General features: G+C 54.2%; 1 protein-coding gene across 6 annotated transcripts in view; it reads right to left on the bottom strand.

Annotated features, from left to right (window-relative positions):
* Window positions 1-19,837, bottom strand: part of EXOG (exo/endonuclease G) — a 44,625-nt gene that overhangs the window by 3,850 nt on the left and 20,938 nt on the right. Inside the window, exon 6 of one of the 6 annotated variants that reach the window (XM_089331373.1) lies at window positions 14,819-14,904. The exons of the other annotated variants lie outside the window; for them this stretch is intronic. Coding sequence (XP_089187499.1) covers window positions 14,854-14,904 — 51 coding nt within the window. The 3' untranslated portion in view covers window positions 14,819-14,853. The remainder of the gene's footprint in view (window positions 1-14,818; window positions 14,905-19,837) is intronic. 6 annotated transcript variants of the gene reach the window in all.

Genomic DNA, 19,837 nt, shown 5'->3' with positions numbered 1-19,837 from the left:
CAGGGGCCTCTGCTGGGGCTCACCACCGGGGGGGGGGGGGGGGGGGCTCACTGCAGTCCGCGTGCAGGGGCCTCTGCTGGGGCTCACCACCAGGGGTGGGGGTGGGGGGCTCACTGCAGTCAGCGTGCAGGGGCCTCTGCTGGGGCTCACCACCAGGGGTGGGGGTGGGGGGCTCACTGCAGTCAGCGTGCAGGGGCCTCTGCTGGGGCTCACCACCGGGGGTGGGGGTGGGGGGCTCACTGCAGTCCGCGTGCAGGGGCCTCTGCTGGGGCTCACCACCAGGGGTGGGGGTGGGGGGCTCACTGCAGTCAGCGTGCAGGGGCCTCTGCTGGGGCTCACTACCAGGGGTGGGGGTGGGGGGCTCACTGCAGTCAGCGTGCAGGGGCCTCTGCTGGGGCTCACCACCAGGGGTGGGGGTGGGGGGCTCACTGCAGTCCACGTGCAGGGGCCTCTGCTGGGGCTCTCCACCGGGGGTGGGGGTGGGTGGCTCACTGCAGGCACAAACAACAGCACTGGGCGGGTGGGGGCTGGGGATCCCACTAGGGAGACAGCTGCACACAGAAGTGGAGCCAGGCACTGGCTGGGGAGCCGTCAGTTGGGAACATCCTCGGCGCCACCTGGTGGACATTTCCCACCACTGCGGCACAGACTCAGACACCAACTTTAAGGAGCCTTGGGCACCGTTCACTTGCGGCTTCTCCCTCTTCCTGGACTCCCTGTCTACAAACAAAAGGCAATTTTTAAAAAGACTGGGCATGCCCATTTGCTACCAATGAACGCTTCTAAAAAGGTGTGCTAAATTCCAGGCAACATTAAATTTGACATTTGAGGCTCCACAGCCTTACCTCATGGAAATGTACCATTCCCACAGGTCCTTGAAAAACAGAGGACTTCCGGGACTGGCACTGTGCCGCACTAGGATAATCCTCCGCCTGCGGCAGCGGCACCCCAAATGGACGCCAGTTCTAGTCCTGGCTGCTCCTCTTCCAGTCCAGCTCTCTGCTATGGCCTGGGAAGGCAGTAGAAGATGGCCCAAGTCCTTGGGCCATGCACCCATGTGGGAGACCTGGAAGAAGCCCCTGGCTCCTGGCTTTGGATTGGCACAGCTCAGGCCGTTGCGGCCGTTTGGGGAGTGACCCAGCAGAAGGACGACCTTTCTCTCTGTCTCTCTCTCTATCTGTAACTTTACCTCTCAAATAAATAAATAAAATCTTAAAAAAAAAAAAGAGGAATTCCATCACCACTTTGGAGAAACCAAATAGATACAGAAACTCCCCCTAGGAACCACGACCTGTGACTCTTCCACCCATGATCTCCTCACAGTAGCTCAAACGGGCAAAGCACTAGCTCCAGAAATCAAACGGAAGCCCGGCGCTCACCACCTCACTCCCAAGAAGCAAACGTCTTGTCTGTCTAAAAGCCAGTGACAGTTCTATCTGGACATTCAAAAGACCAGCTGCTTCTTCCTGGAGTTTAAGATCAACTTTACAAGATGCAACCTTACAGTATTTTAGGGCTGTCTGCTTTGTAGATACTCATTTTCTAGACTATTTGAGAGGCAGAGTTACACAGAGAGACGGAGAGACAGAGAGGAGTGGGAGAGACAGAAAGGTCTTCCACCCACTGGTTCTCTCCCCAGATGGCCTCAACCACTGGAGATGGGCCGATCTGAAGCCGGGGCAGGGGCCAGGCACTTGGGCCATCTTCTACTGCTTTTCCAGGCCACAGCAGAGAGCTAGATCACCACAGGAGTGGCCAGGACACGAACTGGCGCCCACGTGGGATGCCGGTGCCGCAGGCAGAGCCTCAGCCCACTACACCACCGCGCCGGCCCCTGGTTTATAGGTCTCCAAGCTGCACAATAAGTTTCTCTCATTTTTGAGAAAATCGGAGGACTTCCAGAAAATGTCCGTAGACGCTACCCAGGAACTGAAGCCGAGTGACTGGTTCAGGGGACCGCAGCCCAGAGACGTGGCCGCGTGCTGGCTCCGTGTCTGAGCTGTAACCTCCTCTCACCCGCTGCTCGCATGTCCCCTCACGTACGAGGAGGTAAGAACAACACCTCGCTGCCCAACCACAGACGTCTTATGAAGGTGCAGTGACATGTCAGTTACAGGCAGAAAGGATTTCAAAACCGGCAAGACTACGTAAAAGGTATTTTTATGGTGAGTGTCATTTAGAGACAGGGATTCGGCTGCACGTGGTGTAAGGAACTGGAAACTCACCAAGTTAAAGGTCACCAATAAGGTTCAGTAGAAGGCACATGGCACAAATAAGGCCCCCAAACCAACGACTCGACCAGGGCTCACCAGCAGTGCCTCAGCAAACACCTTTCCACCTAAGATTTAGGTATAAAAACACAGGGAAACCCTTGCCGCTGACAAGTTATCCCAAAGCACTGAAATGCAGTCAGGACCGAGACAGACACTGGGGACGAGCCAGGAGGACGGGACGCACACAGCGGCAGTCAGCCGGCATGCAGCCACGACGGCGAGGCCAGGCCAGGCCAGGCAGTATTCTCACAGGACGCCCGGGGCCACCTGCCTTCAGTCCAGGAGATGAGCAACCTACCGCCGCCAGCCCAGCCCCAGCCTCATCCCCACTCCCACCCCCACCCCCACCCCCAGCCCCACCCCCACCCTCATCCACATCCCCACTCCCACCCCCACCCCCACCCTCATCCACATCCCCACCCCCACCCCCACCCTCATCCGCTTCCCCACTCCCACCCCCACCCCCACCCTCATCCGCATCCCCACTCCCACCCCCACCCCCACCCTCATCCCCACTCCCACCCCCACCCTCATCCGCATCCCCACTCCCACTCCCACCCCCACCCTCATCCTCACTCCCACCCCCACCCCCATCCGCATCCCCACTCCCACCCCCACCCCCACCCTCATCCACATCCCCACTCCCACCCCCACCCCCACCCTCATCCGCATCCCCACTCCCACCCCCACCCCCACCCTCATCCGCATCCCCACTCCCACTCCCACCCCCACCCTCATCCGCATCCCCACTCCCACCCCCACCCCCACCCTCATCCGCATCCCCACTCCCACCCCCACCCCCACCCTCATCCGCATCCCCACTCCCACTCCCACCCTCATCCTCACTCCCACCCCCACCCCCATCCGCATCCCCACTCCCACCCCCACCCCCACCCTCATCCACATCCCCACTCCCACCCCCACCCCCACCCTCATCCGCATCCCCACTCCCACCCCCACCCCCACCCTCATCCGCATCCCCACTCCCACTCCCACCCCCACCCTCATCCGCATCCCCACTCCCACCCCCACCCTCATCCTCACTCCCACCCCCACCCCCATCCGCATCCCCACTCCCACCCCCACCCCCACCCTCATCCACATCCCCACTCCCACCCCCACCCCCACCCTCATCCGCATCCCCACTCCCACTCCCACCCCCACCCTCATCCGCATCCCCACTCCCACTCCCACCCCCACCCTCATCCGCATCCCCACTCCCACTCCCACCCCCACCCTCATCCCCACTCCCACCCCCACCCCCATCCGCATCCCCACTCCCACCCCCACCCTCATCCACATCCCCACTCCCACCCCCACCCCACCCCCACCCCCACCCTCATCCCCACTCCCACTCCCACCCCCACCCCCAGCCCCAGCCCCACCCCCAGCCACGCTGGGACTAGAAACAGCACCCAGCGAGCCCAGCCCTCTGCAGTGCCACTCACAGTCACGGCGCCACAAAGGAGCCACTAAGCAGCACCGTGAGGAGTACGAACCTTCTAGAATCAGGCAGCTTTGGTTACATTCCCTCAGTACAAGAAAAGAAACTCCAAAAATAAAACGGCTGGGACACATCAGGAGACCCAGCCCTCGAAAAGTTCATGGCAATCAAGTGAACGCAGGGGCTGGAACCTGCTAGACCAGTGAGGCAGCACCACTTCCCAGACCCGGAGGTTCAGGGTGCAGCAAGTAGATCCAAAGTAAAGTAACTGGGGCCGGCGCTGTGGCACAGCGGGTAAAGCTGCCGCCTGCAGTGCCGCCATCCCATACGGGCACCGGTTTGTGTCCTGGCTGCTCCACTTCCGATCCAGCTCTCTGCTGTGGATGGGAAAGCAGAAGAAGATGGCCCAAGCTCTTGGGCCCCTGCATCTGCATGGGAGACCCGGAAGAAGCTCCTGGCTCCTGGTCGGCGCAGCTCCAGTCATTGTGGCCAATTGGGGAGTGAAGCAGTGGATGGAAGACACCTACCTCTCACTCTCTCTCACTCTCTCTCTCTCTCTCTCTCTGTGTAACTCTTTCAAGTAAGTGAATAAATCTTTTAAAAAAAAAAGTAAAATAATTTCTTTTTCAATTAAAACAAATAGATATCGAAATGAACAAAAGCTTTCTCCCAATACAACAGGGTGCTTTTTTTAAAAAAAGAATGGATCCCTAGGGTTGGCACACGGCACAGGTTAAGCTGCTGCCTGCAACACAGACATTCCGTGTGGGTGCTGCTCAGCCTCCAACCCAGCTCCCTGTCAATGCGCCTGGGAAAACAGTGGAAGACGGCCCAGGTATTAGGCCCTGCCACTCATGGGGGAGATCCAGAGGAACTTCCAGGCTCTGGCTTTGGCCTGGCCTAGCTGGTGAACTATGGCCATCTGGGGAGTGAACTAGTGGATGGAAGATCTCGCTGTAGCTCTGCCTTTCAAATAAATAAATAAGCCTTTAAGAATAAATAAAAACGAACTAAAAATTGACCCATTATCACTTCATGCCTCAAGATCGCCGGGCCCATATCTTCAATTTCCTCCCCCTTTGGGGCTGCGCGGCAGAAAGCTGGAGGCGCACGGCACGCGGGGACACAGGTGCTAGGCAGGACCCTCAGGTCCGTCTCCCTCGTCTAGAATCAGCCTCTCCTTGAAACCGTGCACCGAGAAAGCACAGGGAGCCCTCAGCTGTGCTAGAGGGGACCTGATGGGAGCTGTCAGACAACTCGCTTCTGATAAAGTCACTGCCACCCTCTTCCCCCAGGCTCACGTCCACTCAGCCCCACAGCACTGATTCCCTCCCGCATATTCCAACAGACATCTCTGCCTGGCTGCAGGAACCCTCCCTTGGCCCACTTTCTGTTCTTATTTTTGCATGCTGGCAGATATCACCTAACTGCTCTCTATCCGCATCGTCTGCATATCTACGTAGGGCCTGCAGCCTTGTATACCAGGAGCCCATCAATCCCTTTACTGCACACTTTTGAGGGCCTCAAAGCACAAGCCGGGAATGACTGGCAGCTGCCACAAAAGTCAGTCAAACCCCGATCTGGCTCTCCTCCTGGAGAAATCACCGGTTGTTCCGACTTGGACTGGGCCCCTCTGCGCCTCCTTTTCTTATCTGGAAAGGGACAGCACGGCAGTGAGGACTGAGAGGGCGCGGTTACTCCCAGAGGGACAGAGGGACAGGACCCACGTGGTAACTCCCAGAGGGACAGAGGGACAGGACCCACGTGGTAACTCCCAGAGGGACAGAGGGACAGGACCCACGTGGTAACTCCCAGATGGACAGAGGGACAGGACCCACGTGGTAACTCCCAGATGGACAGAGGGACAGGACCCACGTGGTAACTCCCAGATGGACAGAGGGACAGGACCCACGTGGTAACTCCCGGAGGGACAGAGGGACAGGACCCACGTGGTAACTCCCGGAGGGACAGAGGGACAGGACCCACGTGGTAACTCCCGGAGGGACAGAGGGACAGGACCCACGTGGTAACTCCCGGAGGGACAGAGGGACAGGACCCACGTGGTAACTCCCGGAGGGACAGAGGGACAGGACCCACGTGGTAACTCCCGGAGGGACAGAGGGACAGGACCCACGTGGTAACTCCCGGAGGGACAGAGGGACAGGACCCACGTGGTAACTCCCAGATGGACAGAGGGACAGGACCCACGTGGTAACTCCCGGAGGGACAGAGGGACAGGACCCACGTGGTAACTCCCGGAGGGACAGAGGGACAGGACCCACGTGGTAACTCCCAGAGGGACAGGACCCACGTGGTAACTCCCGGAGGGACAGAGGGACAGGACCCACGTGGTAACTCCCAGAGGGACAGAGGGACAGGACCCACGTGGTAACTCCCAGAGGGACAGAGGGACAGGACCCACGTGGTAACTCCCAGAGGGACAGGACCCACGTGGTAACTCCCAGAGGGACAGAGGGACAGGACCCACGTGGTAACTCCCAGAGGGACAGAGGGACAGGACCCACGTGGTAACTCCCAGAGGGACAGGACCCGCGTGGTAACTCCCAGAGGGACAGAGGGACAGGACCCACGTGGTAACTCCCAGAGGGACAGAGGGACAGGACCCACGTGGTAACTCCCAGAGGGACAGAGGGACAGGACCCACGTGGTAACTCCCAGAGGGACAGAGGGACAGGACCCACGTGGTAACTCCCAGAGGGACAGGACCCGCGTGGTAACTCCCGGAGGGACAGAGGGACAGGACCCACGTGGTAACTCCCAGAGGGACAGAGGGACAGGACCCACGTGGTAACTCCCGGAGGGACAGAGGGACAGGACCCACGTGGTAACTCCCGGAGGGACAGGACCCGCGTGGTAACTCCCAGAGGGACAGAGGGACAGGACCCACGTGGTAACTCCCAGAGGGACAGAGGGACAGGACCCACGTGGTAACTCCCAGAGGGACAGGACCCGCGTGGTAACTCCCAGAGGGACAGAGGGACAGGACCCACGTGGTAACTCCCAGAGGGACAGAGGGACAGGACCCACGTGGTAACTCCCAGAGGGACAGAGGGACAGGACCCACGTGGTAACTCCCGGAGGGACAGGACCCGCGTGGTAACTCCCAGAGGGACAGAGGGACAGGACCCACGTGGTAACTCCCAGAGGGACAGAGGGACAGGACCCACGTGGTAACTCCCAGAGGGACAGGACCCGCGTGGTAACTCCCAGAGGGACAGAGGGACAGGACCCACGTGGTAACTCCCAGAGGGACAGAGGGACAGGACCCACGTGGTAACTCCCAGAGGGACAGAGGGACAGGACCCACGTGGTAACTCCCAGAGGGACAGAGGGACAGGACCCACGTGGTAACTCCCAGAGGGACAGGACCCGCGTGGTAACTCCCGGAGGGACAGAGGGACAGGACCCACGTGGTAACTCCCAGAGGGACAGAGGGACAGGACCCACGTGGTAACTCCCGGAGGGACAGAGGGACAGGACCCACGTGGTAACTCCCGGAGGGACAGGACCCGCGTGGTAACTCCCAGAGGGACAGAGGGACAGGACCCACGTGGTAACTCCCAGAGGGACAGAGGGACAGGACCCACGTGGTAACTCCCAGAGGGACAGAGGGACAGGACCCACGTGGTAACTCCCAGAGGGACAGGACCCGCGTGGTAACTCCCAGAGGGACAGAGGGACAGGACCCACGTGGTAACTCCCGGAGGGACAGAGGGACAGGACCCACAGCCACCAACAAAGGCAAGCGCATCTGCTCACTATCAGAATGCACAACAGTGGAACTGCAAGATGCTGATTTCAGTGAAAAAAAAAAAATTCCACAATCTACGTACAGAAAGGATCTTTAAGATAGTCCTGGGAATGTCTGATGAAAAATCTATGTGTGGACTTCAAATCTTTTTTAACCAAAATAAACCTATCTCTTAACTCCATTTCTCCATGAACCCTTTAAGTACCCTCATATATGCTTTACTGTCTGAAAAAAACAAATACCCCATTTTCACTGGGTACATTCCCCTAAAACACGGTTAAAGCAGTACATACGGAATGGCTAATCCAGGGAAACAGCACTGCCAAGTCTCTGACCTGCCACACACAACTGCAAGGCTTTCCCTTGGGAACAGGAATGCACCATGCAAACTGGTCCCTGAGAAGAACAGGCTGATCTCCGGGGCTGGGCACGCCGCGTCCCCTCTCCAGCCCCATCCACAGCCGCCGTGCCGGGTAACAGCCTCCCGTCTGCGGCTGGGCGTGCAGGTAACAGCCTCCCGTCTGCAGCTGGGCGTGCAGGTAACAGCCTGGCGTCTGTGGCTGGGCGTGCAGGTAACAGCCTGGCGTCTGCGGCTGGGCGTGCAGGTAACAGCCTCGCGTCTGCAGCTGGGCGTGCAGGTAACAGCCTTGCGTCTGCGGCTGGGTGTGCGGGGTTGCACCAGCAGGGCCCCACGTCCCTTCTGCTTCTTCCCTGGACGAACACCAACCCGAGCTCCGGTGCAAACACTCGGCTCGTACTTCCCACCCAGCCCAGCTCAGCCTGCCACCACCGCTTCCTGTACCAAACTCCCACAAGTCTATGTGTGTGCACACATAAAAAATTGGGGCCCCGTTCCTAAAATGATGAGAATTTCAATTTTTCCAATTCAACTGTTAACAAATCACATTTGGCTTTCATACACTTTAAGATTTTTAGGCTGGAACGAGGGTTGGAGGTTAAGTTGCCAGCTATGACCCAGGCATCCCATGAGCGCTGGTTCAAGTCCCAGCTGCTCCACGTCCATTCCGGCTCCCTGCTGATGCACCTGGGAAAGCAGTGGAGATGGTCCGAGTGCTAGGGCCTCTGCACCCAGGTGGGAGTTCTGGACTCCTGGTTTGGGCTGGCCCAGCCTAGATCATTGCTGCCATTTAGGGAGCCGACCAGCAGATGGAGGATCCCTGGCTCTCCTTCTCTCTCTAACTCTGCCTTTAATACTCAACTTGAAATCATTTAATTTTAGAAAAATGAAAAATTTAACAAAAGCTCTATTACCACAGAGACATTTTAGTGACAAACACAGGGACTGGCGCTGTGGTGTAATGGGCTAAGCCACTCCCTGTGATGCCAGCATCCCACATCAGAGCACTGACTCCAGTCCCAGCTGCTCCACATCCAACCCAGCTCCCTGCGAAGGGCCTGGGAAAAGCAGCAGAAGTGGCCCAGGTATGTGCCACGTGCCAGACCCAGATGAAGCTCCTAGCTCCTAACCCAGCCCCGACAGCTGAGGCCATCTGGAGAGTACACCAGCAGGTGGAAGATCTCTCCCTCCTCTCTCCCTGTAACTCTGCCTTTCAAATAAATGAAATCTTTAAAAAATAAACAGGCAGATAAAAGTAGATGTCACTTTGAAATGCTCCTAAGAAAGAAAAAAAACTCTGTGGCCTCTCCGTGAGTATGGACTCCGCTTACAACCCGACCTCAGCTGTCTGTTCTCCCAGTCACGCCGGCTACACGTCCCTTCTCACGACACGCAGGAACACTGAACATGGAGCACACACGCCTGACAGTGGCCCCCGAAGGCCACAGGATTCAGCACTAGGGGCTCTCTCCACCCGCTAGGAAAGGCTAAAAGTAAATGTGGTGAACTCACGCAAGCTAAAGAGCAGAACAGGCGCTCGAGACAAAAACCTGTCACCCAGATCTTGGGTCCTAAATATCAGGCCCCACTAGAAGGAGGGAGAAGGCTGGCGCGAGTCTGGCCAAGATGAGCCCGGAACACAGCCTTCGACAGGAAACTGTAAATACTTAACGAAAAGAAAGCCGAGACGCACCAGAAGGCCACAGGAGACAACCGGAAGCGGTTCCCACCGGCCAAATCTGAGGCAATCCGAGCGTCAGAATGAACCACCACAGTAATCTGATTCAGACTCCGCGAGTTCACAGCGAGAGCAAAGCGGAAGGGGAAGGTCTAACAGTGGAATCCCAACCAGCGGATTCAGGACTGAGGATCAGGAAACGGCCGGCACTGCGGTGCTGCGGGTGAAGCCGCCACCTGACAGCGTCCCATACAGGAGCCCTTGGTCAAGTCCCAGCTGCTGCACCTCCAGTCTGGCTCCTTGCTAATGCACCTGGGATGGCAGTGGAAGACGGCTCAGGTACTTGGGTCCCTGCAGCCATGTGGGAGACCTCATGGAGCTCTTTTGGCCATCTGGGGAGTGAACGAGCAGATGGAAGATCGATCTCTCTCTCCCCGTCAATCTGCCTTTTAAATAAAATCTTAAAAAAAAAGAAAAGGAAGCATTCTTCAGTAACTACCATAGTAATAGCTAATTCAGGCAAGAATCAGCAGTGGATGCTAAAACTGCTGGGAGAAAGTACCAAGAGGAAAGAGTGCGTCCGTGGTCTTAAAGGATTTCTACAGATCATCGATTAATTTCAAGGAGGAAATGGTGAAGGAACCGGCAGACACAGCTTACCAAAGTAATCAAAATGAGTATCAGTAAGAGAGCTGACGTGTTTCTCCTGACACACACTTCCCCCAAAACACAGCGGAGCACAGGGAAACAACCAACCCCAGAGCGGAGGGCGCACTGCAGAGCAACCGCATCAGCCTGTTCAGACATCAGCGGCGGGGCGGCGTGGGGCACAGCGGGTTAGGATGCCGTTGTTACGTCAGCATTCCATACGAGCACCAGTCTGAGTCCTGCCCCACGTCCCATCCAGCTCCCTGCTAGTATTGTCTGGGAGAGCAGCAGAAGATGGTGCAAGGGTTTGGGCCCCTGCACCTGTGTGGGAGACCCAGAGCGGGTACCGGGCTCCTGGCCTCGGCCTGGCCCAGCCTTGGCTGTTGCAACCATTTGGGGAATGAACAGGCAGACGGAAGACTGAGCTCTCTCTTTCTGTCTCTTTATCTCTGTAACTCTGCCTTTCAAATTAAAAAACAAACAAACAAACAAAAAGTCTTTAAAAAAAAAAGTCAATGTTGGCCGGCGCCGCGGCTCACTAGGCTAATCCTCCGCCTTGCGGCGCCGGCACACCGGGTTCTAGTCCCGGTCGGGGCGCCGGATTCTGTCCCGGCTGCCCCTCTTCCAGGCCAGCTCTCTGCTGTGGCCCCGGAGGGCAGTGGAGGATGGCCCAAGTGCTTGGGCCCTGCACCCCATGGGAGACCAGGAGGCTTCGGATCAGCACAGAGCACCAGCCGTAGTGGCCATTTGGGGGATGAGCCAACGGAAAAAGGAAGACCATTCTCTCTCTCTCTCTAACTCTGCCTGTCCAAAAAGAAAAAAGTCAATGTCACTAAAGACAAAGGGCTAGTAAACTACTCCAGACTGAAGGAGACTATAATGCCTGTGCAAAGGGTACTATGGTGCAAAGGATAGAATTTTAATGTGGACCACATGAAACATTCTTATGCTGAATTTCACAAATTTGAAGGGCCGGTTCCCAAGCGTGCAGCGCGCCCGAGAGCAGGTCGCACATGCCCCATCCCCAGCAAGGATTCAGACAGCTCGCCACCCAGTGACTCTTCCAGAGAGAACTGACAGTGTACTCCAACACCACGAGAACAGGCGGGGAGAAGGGCGAGAAACAGACTACAAGTCCAGCCAACTGAGAACCAGCAGGCCGGAGTTGGCCAGGGGGCAGTGCCCGGCTGACCATCTCTACCCTGAAATGCTTTCTTCTCTTCACTGCTGGGATACCACTGCCCCGGCCCTTCTCTGCCTCAAAGCTGCTCCTGACTCTCGCTGATCCCTCTCGTCCTGACTTCCAAATGTCGGGGTGCTCCAGGGTTCGACCTATCGGTACTCACTTAATGACCTCTTAGATTCAAGCACAAAGACAACTCCAGGGTTCGACCTATTGGTACTCACTTAATGACCTCTTAGATTCAAGCACAAAGACAACTCCAGGGTTCGACCTACCGGTACTCACTTAATGACCTCTTAGATTTAAGCACAAGGACAACCCCATTAGCCTTTCAACCGGTCCCCTATTTCACCTGTGCTACTCTTCTCAAGCAGCCTGAGAGGGTTTTCAAAAACACAACGTGGGGCTGGTGTGCGGCACACAGGTTAAGCCATCGCCTGTGACGCCAGCATCCCATCCAGGCTCCGACTATGAGCAGCAGTTCGAAGCGCAGCTGGCCCACTTCTGATCCAGCACCCTGCTAACATGCCTAGGAAAGCAGTAGAAGACAGCCCAAGGACTTGGGCCCTTGGCCCACACACGGGAGACCAGATGGAGCTCTTGGTTCCTGGCTTCAGCCTGGCCCAGTCCCACCCTGGCCATTGTAGCCATCAGACTGAACCACTAGACAGATTTTCTCTCTCTCCTTTTCAAATAAAACTCCAGTTCTCACGGTCAGCAATTTAAGCCTCTGCCTGCAACACCAGCATCCCACACGGGCCCTGGCTCGTGTCCTGGCTGCTCCACTTCCAAACCAGCTCCCTGCTAATGCGCCCCGGGAAGACGCAGAGGATGGGCTCCGCCACCACCTGGGAGATCCAGGCTCTCCTGGCTCCTGGCTTCAGCCGGGACTGCCCTGGCCAATGCAGGCATCTGGGGAGTGAACCGGTGGATAAAGCTATCTCCCTCTCCCCGACTCTCCCTCTCTGTAACTCTTTTAAAAAACTAAATCAACCTTACAAAAAAAAAAAAAAAATCCCTGTTTTCCTCCTAGGTGGTTGCTCCCCTCCTCCGTGCTCACCCTGCTCTGGCCACACCAACGGAGCGCTTTCCCCGACTCTGGCAGGCTGGCACTCACCCTCACCCGCCTGAGGCTCCCTCCAGCTGGGAAACTCTGCCTGCGACTCGGCTCCTCACTCGGCTCTGGCTCCCCCCCTCCCGTCCAGAGTGGCCCCTCCTGTCTCTTTCCCACTCCCACTACACTCGGCTCTGGCTCCCCCCCTCCCGTCCAGAGTGGCCCCTCCTGTCTCTTTCCCACTCCCACTATACTCGGCTCTGGCTCCCGCCCCCTCCTGTCCAGAGTGGCCCCTCCTGTCTCTTTCCCACTCCCACTACACTCGGCTCTGGCTCCCTCCCCCTCCCGTCCAGAGTGGCCCCTCCTGTCTCTTTCCCACTCCCACTGCACTCGGCTCGGGCTCCCGCCCCCTCCCGTCCAGAGTGGCCCCTCCCGTCTGTCTTTCCCACGCCCAGGACACCCCTCTGCCGCACTTGACCTTCCCACCTGGCATTGTACTGTGGCTCTTCTCCACTGCAATGCAAGCTCCAGGCAGGCAGACACTGTCTGCTGTGTTTGTTATCAGAAGCACCCGAAACAGTACCAGGTACATAGTGAAGATTAACAGACATTTGTGCAATAAGAGGGAGGGACGGAATGAGGAAACAAGCAACCCAAAAGAGAAAGACAGTAGCTCTAAGAGTGTCTTCAAGAAGACATTGATTCACCTTTTCATATATATATATATTTAGTTAGTTATTTGAAAGGCAGAGTTGCTGAGAGAAGTCTTCCATCTGCTGGTTCACTCCCTAAATGGACACTTCTGATCCAGCCCTCTGCTATGGCCTGGAACAGCAGAAGATGGTCCAAGTCCCTGGGCCCCTGCACCCACATGAGAGACCCGTAAGAAGCTCCTGTCTCCTGGCTTCGGATCAGCACAGCTCCGGCCATTGCAGCCAACTGAGGAGTAAACCAGCAGGTGGAAGACTTCTCTCTCTCTCTGCCTCTCCTTCTCTATGTAACTCTTTCAAATAAATAAATCTTTAAAAAAAAAAAAAGTAAGAAGATGGGGCTGGTGCTTTGGCTTAGCACGTTAAGCTGCTGCCTGCAACACTGGCACCCATGTGGGCGCCAATTCAAGTCCCGGCTGCTCCACTTTCGGTCCAGCTCCCTGCTAATGCACCCGGGAAAGCAGCAGCAGACGGCCCAAGGGCTCGCAGACCTGAGCGCACAGAGGAGTCCCAGAAGCAGTCCTGGCCCCAGCCTGACCCAGCCCCAGCTTTGCTGTCTCTGGAGTGTGAACCCGAGGATGGAAGATCTTTCTCTGTCTCTAACACTAACTCTGACTTCCAAGTAAATGAATCCTAAAACAGAAAACGAGGGGGTGGGGGGATTACAATGTTGAGTGATCTGACTTACTTGAATCATAAAGCACATCACTACATTTTTAAGGTATCAATTACAATGCACTGCCCCCTCCACCTCTGCTCCTGTTTCTGTTGTTGGCGCTAACACCTCTCAAGGGCACAGACTGCACAGATTAAGTTGTATCTACTTCCTTACAAGTCCAAACACACTACTCACGCACTCATAACACGACAAATGCTGGCTTTGTGTTTCGGTAGACTCAGGCCAGACAGGAAATGGGAAGGGGGGCAGCAGGCCACTGAGGACTGCGGTGAACGGAGGGCCCTGTGCCCAGTGTCAGGAGGCGCTGCCCTTGCTGAGGAACTGGTGCCTGCGGGAACATGGGGGCTTTCTCAACCCGCAGCTTTCCCACACGCACGTTCCGTGAACATTCAGAAGACCCCTCCGTGTGCAGCTTTCAAAATCCGTGTACCAAAACTCACTGTTTAATTTCATTTTCATCAACTTCTTGAAGTATCTTCGTACACACCAAGTGTTATCAATCCACCTGACTTTTTAAAAAGCTACAACCTATGCACATCTGCCAATTATCACACATTACCAACTAATTCAAAGCAACATTCTGTGTAAGCCGAACAAAATACCTTTACAGGCGGGACACAGCACGAGGCTTCACTTTTCAACCTCTACTACAAGAAGAGCTATACTGGGGCCGGCACTGTGGCACAGGAGGCTAAGCCCCCACCTTCAACGCCAGCTTTCCTATGGGTGCCGGTTCGATTTCCGGCTGCTCCACTTGCAATACAGTTCCCTGCTAATGAGCCTGGGAAAGCAGCTGAAGACGGCCCAAGTCCTGGGGCGCCCACATGGGAGACCCGGAAGCTCCTGGCTCCTGGCTTCGGATCAGCGCAGCTCCAGCCATTGCGGGCAGTTGGGGAGTGAAGCAGCAGATGGAAGACTTCCCTCTCTCTCCCTCTCTCTCTCTGCCTGCCTCTCCTTCTCTAATTCTGACTTTCAAATAAAGTAGATAAAAATTTAAAAAAAAAAAAAAAAAGACTTACCAGTGTGAGCATGACAGGATGACAGGTCCTATAAACTAACAGCAGCTGTGACGGGAACCCTGGTGAGATGAGTCCCAGTGCGTGGCCTGGTGTCAATGACCATTTACAAGACCGGACACGATGGTGAGGGTGGAAGAAGTGAAGTTTTATTTAAGGAAGAAGCAGCTGCAAACAGCACCATCGGAGGGCTGACAGAAAAAGACCAGGCTGCCGAGGTGCCAAGTCTAGAGGTGTCTGTCTGTCTCTACCACGTTATCCCCAGGGAGCAAAGGCAGTGGTTACACACCGCTGTAGATATACACACACTGCTATAGTATACACACACTGCTGTAGTATACACACTGCTCTACTATAAACACTGCTGTAGATACACACTGCTCTAGTACACACACCGCTCTAGTACACACACCGCTCTAGTATACACACCGCTCTAGTATACACACCGCTCTAGTACACACACCGCTCTAGTATACACACTGCTCTAGTATACACACTGCTCTAGTACACACACCGCTCTAGTATACACACACTGCTCTAGTACACACACTGCTCTAGTATACACACACTGCTCTAGTACACACACTGCTCTAGTATACACACACTGCTCTAGTACACACACTGCTCTAGTACACACACCGCTCTAGTATACACACACTGCTCTAGTACACACACTGCTCTAGTATACACACTGCTCTAGTATACACACACTGCTCTAGTACACACACTGCTCTAGTATACACACTGCTCTAGCATACACACTGCTCTAGCACACACACTGCTCTAGTACACACACTGCTCTAGTACACACACTGCTCTAGTATACACACACTGCTCTAGTACACACACTGCTCTAGTACACACACCGCTCTAGTATACACACTGCTCTAGTATACACACACTGCTCTAGTATACACACCGCTCTAGTATACACACCGCTCTAGTACACACACTGCTCTAGTGTACACACACTGCTCTAGTACACACACTGCTCTAGTACACACACCGCTCTAGTATACACACTGCTCTAGTACACACACACTGCTCTAGTACACACACCGCTCTAGTACACACACCGCTCTAGTACACACACTGCTCTAGTATACACACACTGCTCTAGTATACACACACTGCTCTAGTACACACACTGCTCTAGTATACACACTGCTCTAGTATACACACACTGCTCTAGTATACACACTGCTCTAGTATACACACCGCTCTAGTACACACACTGCTCTAGTGTACACACACTGCTCTAGTACACACACTGCTCTAGTACACACACCGCTCTAGTATACACACTGCTCTAGTACACACACACTGCTCTAGTACACACACCGCTCTAGTACACACACCGCTCTAGTACACACACTGCTCTAGTATACACACACTGCTCTAGTATACACACACTGCTCTAGTATACACACCGCTCTAGTACACACACCGCTCTAGTGTACACACACCGCTCGTGTACACACCCCGCTCTAGTACACACACCGCTCTAGTACACACACTGCTCTAGTACACACACTGCTCTAGTACACACACACCGTTCTAGTACACACACTGCTCTAGTACACACACCGCTCTAGTATACACACACCGCTCTAGTATACACACCGCTCTAGTACACACACTGCTCTAGTATACACACCGCTCTAGTATACACACCGCTCTAGTACACACACTGCTCTAGTACACACACACCGCTCTAGTATACACACCGCTCTAGTACACACACCGCTCTAGTACACACACTGCTCTAGTACACACACTGCTCTAGTATACACACACTGCTCTAGTATACACACTGCTCTAGTACACACACTGCTCTAGTATACACACACTGCTCTAGTACACACACTGCTCTAGTACACACACACTGCTCTAGTACACACACTGCTCTAGTATACACACTGCTCTAGTACACACACCGCTCTACTATACACACTGCTCTAGTACACACACTGCTCTAGTACACACACCGCTCTAGTGTACACACACCGCTCTAGTATACACACCGCTCTAGTATACACACTGCTCTAGTACACACACACTGCTCTAGTATACACACTGCTCTAGTACACACACTGCTCTAGTACACACACACTGCTCTAGTACACACACCGCTCTAGTATACACACACCGCTCTAGTACACACACCGCTCTAGTATACACACCGCTCTAGTATACACACTGCTCTAGTATACACACTGCTCTAGTATACACACCGCTCTAGTACACACACCGCTCTAGTACACACACTGCTCTAGTACACACACTGCTCTAGTATACACACACTGCTCTAGTATACACACTGCTCTAGTACACACACTGCTCTAGTATACACACACTGCTCTAGTACACACACTGCTCTAGTACACACACACTGCTCTAGTACACACACTGCTCTAGTATACACACCGCTCTAGTACACACACCGCTCTACTATACACACTGCTCTAGTACACACACCGCTCTAGTACACACACCGCTCTAGTGTACACACACCGCTCTAGTATACACACCGCTCTAGTATACACACTGCTCTAGTACACACACACTGCTCTAGTATACACACTGCTCTAGTACACACACTGCTCTAGTATACACACACTGCTCTAGTATACACACTGCTCTAGTACACACACTGCTCTAGTATACACACACTGCTCTAGTACACACACTGCTCTAGTACACACACACTGCTCTAGTACACACACTGCTCTAGTATACACACTGCTCTAGTACACACACCGCTCTACTATACACACTGCTCTAGTACACACACTGCTCTAGTACACACACCGCTCTAGTGTACACACACCGCTCTAGTATACACACCGCTCTAGTATACACACTGCTCTAGTACACACACACTGCTCTAGTATACACACTGCTCTAGTACACACACTGCTCTAGTACACACACACTGCTCTAGTACACACACCGCTCTAGTATACACACACCGCTCTAGTACACACACCGCTCTAGTATACACACTGCTCTAGTGTACACACACCGCTCTAGTACACACACACCGCTCTAGTACACACACCGCTCTAGTACACACACCGCTCTAGTACACACACTGCTCTAGTACACACACCGCTCTAGTATACACACACCGCTCTAGTACACACACTGCTCTAGTACACACACACCGCTCTAGTACACACACCGCTCTAGTACACACACCGCTCTAGTATACACACACTGCTCTAGTACACACACACTGCTCTAGTACACACACCGCTCTAGTATACACACCGCTCTAGTACACACACCGCTCTAGTACACACACTGCTCTAGTACACACACTGCTCTAGTATACACACACTGCTCTAGTATACACACTGCTCTAGTACACACACTGCTCTAGTATACACACACTGCTCTAGTACACACACTGCTCTAGTACACACACACTGCTCTAGTACACACACTGCTCTAGTATACACACCGCTCTAGTACACACACCGCTCTACTATACACACTGCTCTAGTACACACACCGCTCTAGTACACACACCGCTCTAGTGTACACACACCGCTCTAGTATACACACCGCTCTAGTATACACACTGCTCTAGTACACACACACTGCTCTAGTATACACACTGCTCTAGTACACACACTGCTCTAGTATACACACACCGCTCTAGTACACACACCGCTCTAGTATACACACCGCTCTAGTATACACACTGCTCTAGTATACACACTGCTCTAGTATACACACACTGCTCTAGTACACACACTGCTCTAGTATACACACACTGCTCTAGTACACACACTGCTCTAGTATACACACACTGCTCTAGTACACACACCGCTCTAGTATACACACCGCTCTAGTATACACACTGCTCTAGTATACACACTGCTCTAGTATACACACCGCTCTAGTACACACACCGCTCTAGTACACACACTGCTCTAGTACACACACTGCTCTAGTATACACACACTGCTCTAGTATACACACTGCTCTAGTACACACACTGCTCTAGTATACACACACTGCTCTAGTACACACACTGCTCTAGTATACACACACTGCTCTAGTACACACACCGCTCTAGTATACACACCGCTCTAGTATACACACTGCTCTAGTATACACACTGCTCTAGTATACACACCGCTCTAGTACACACACCGCTCTAGTACACACACTGCTCTAGTACACACACTGCTCTAGTATACACACACTGCTCTAGTATACACACTGCTCTAGTACACACACTGCTCTAGTACACACACACTGCTCTAGTACACACACTGCTCTAGTATACACACACCGCTCTAGTATACACACCGCTCTAGTATACACACTGCTCTAGTACACACACACTGCTCTAGTATACACACTGCTCTAGTACACACACTGCTCTAGTATACACACACTGCTCTAGTATACACACTGCTCTAGTACACACACTGCTCTAGTATACACACACTGCTCTAGTACACACACTGCTCTAGTACACACACACTGCTCTAGTACACACACTGCTCTAGTATACACACTGCTCTAGTACACACACCGCTCTACTATACACACTGCTCTAGTACACACACTGCTCTAGTACACACACCGCTCTAGTGTACACACACCGCTCTAGTATACACACCGCTCTAGTATACACACTGCTCTAGTACACACACACTGCTCTAGTATACACACTGCTCTAGTACACACACTGCTCTAGTACACACACACTGCTCTAGTACACACACCGCTCTAGTATACACACACCGCTCTAGTACACACACCGCTCTAGTATACACACTGCTCTAGTGTACACACACCGCTCTAGTACACACACACCGCTCTAGTACACACACCGCTCTAGTACACACACCGCTCTAGTACACACACTGCTCTAGTACACACACCGCTCTAGTATACACACACCGCTCTAGTACACACACTGCTCTAGTACACACACACCGCTCTAGTACACACACCGCTCTAGTACACACACCGCTCTAGTATACACACACTGCTCTAGTA

This window comes from Oryctolagus cuniculus, chromosome 4 (genome assembly GCF_051225735.1).
Source record: "Oryctolagus cuniculus isolate XC-2025 breed Fujian yellow rabbit chromosome 4, ASM5122573v1, whole genome shotgun sequence".
Classification (NCBI taxonomy): domain Eukaryota; kingdom Metazoa; phylum Chordata; class Mammalia; order Lagomorpha; family Leporidae; genus Oryctolagus; species Oryctolagus cuniculus.
Note: the sequence above shows the minus strand (reverse complement) of the source record. Positions and strands in the feature narration are given on the sequence as shown.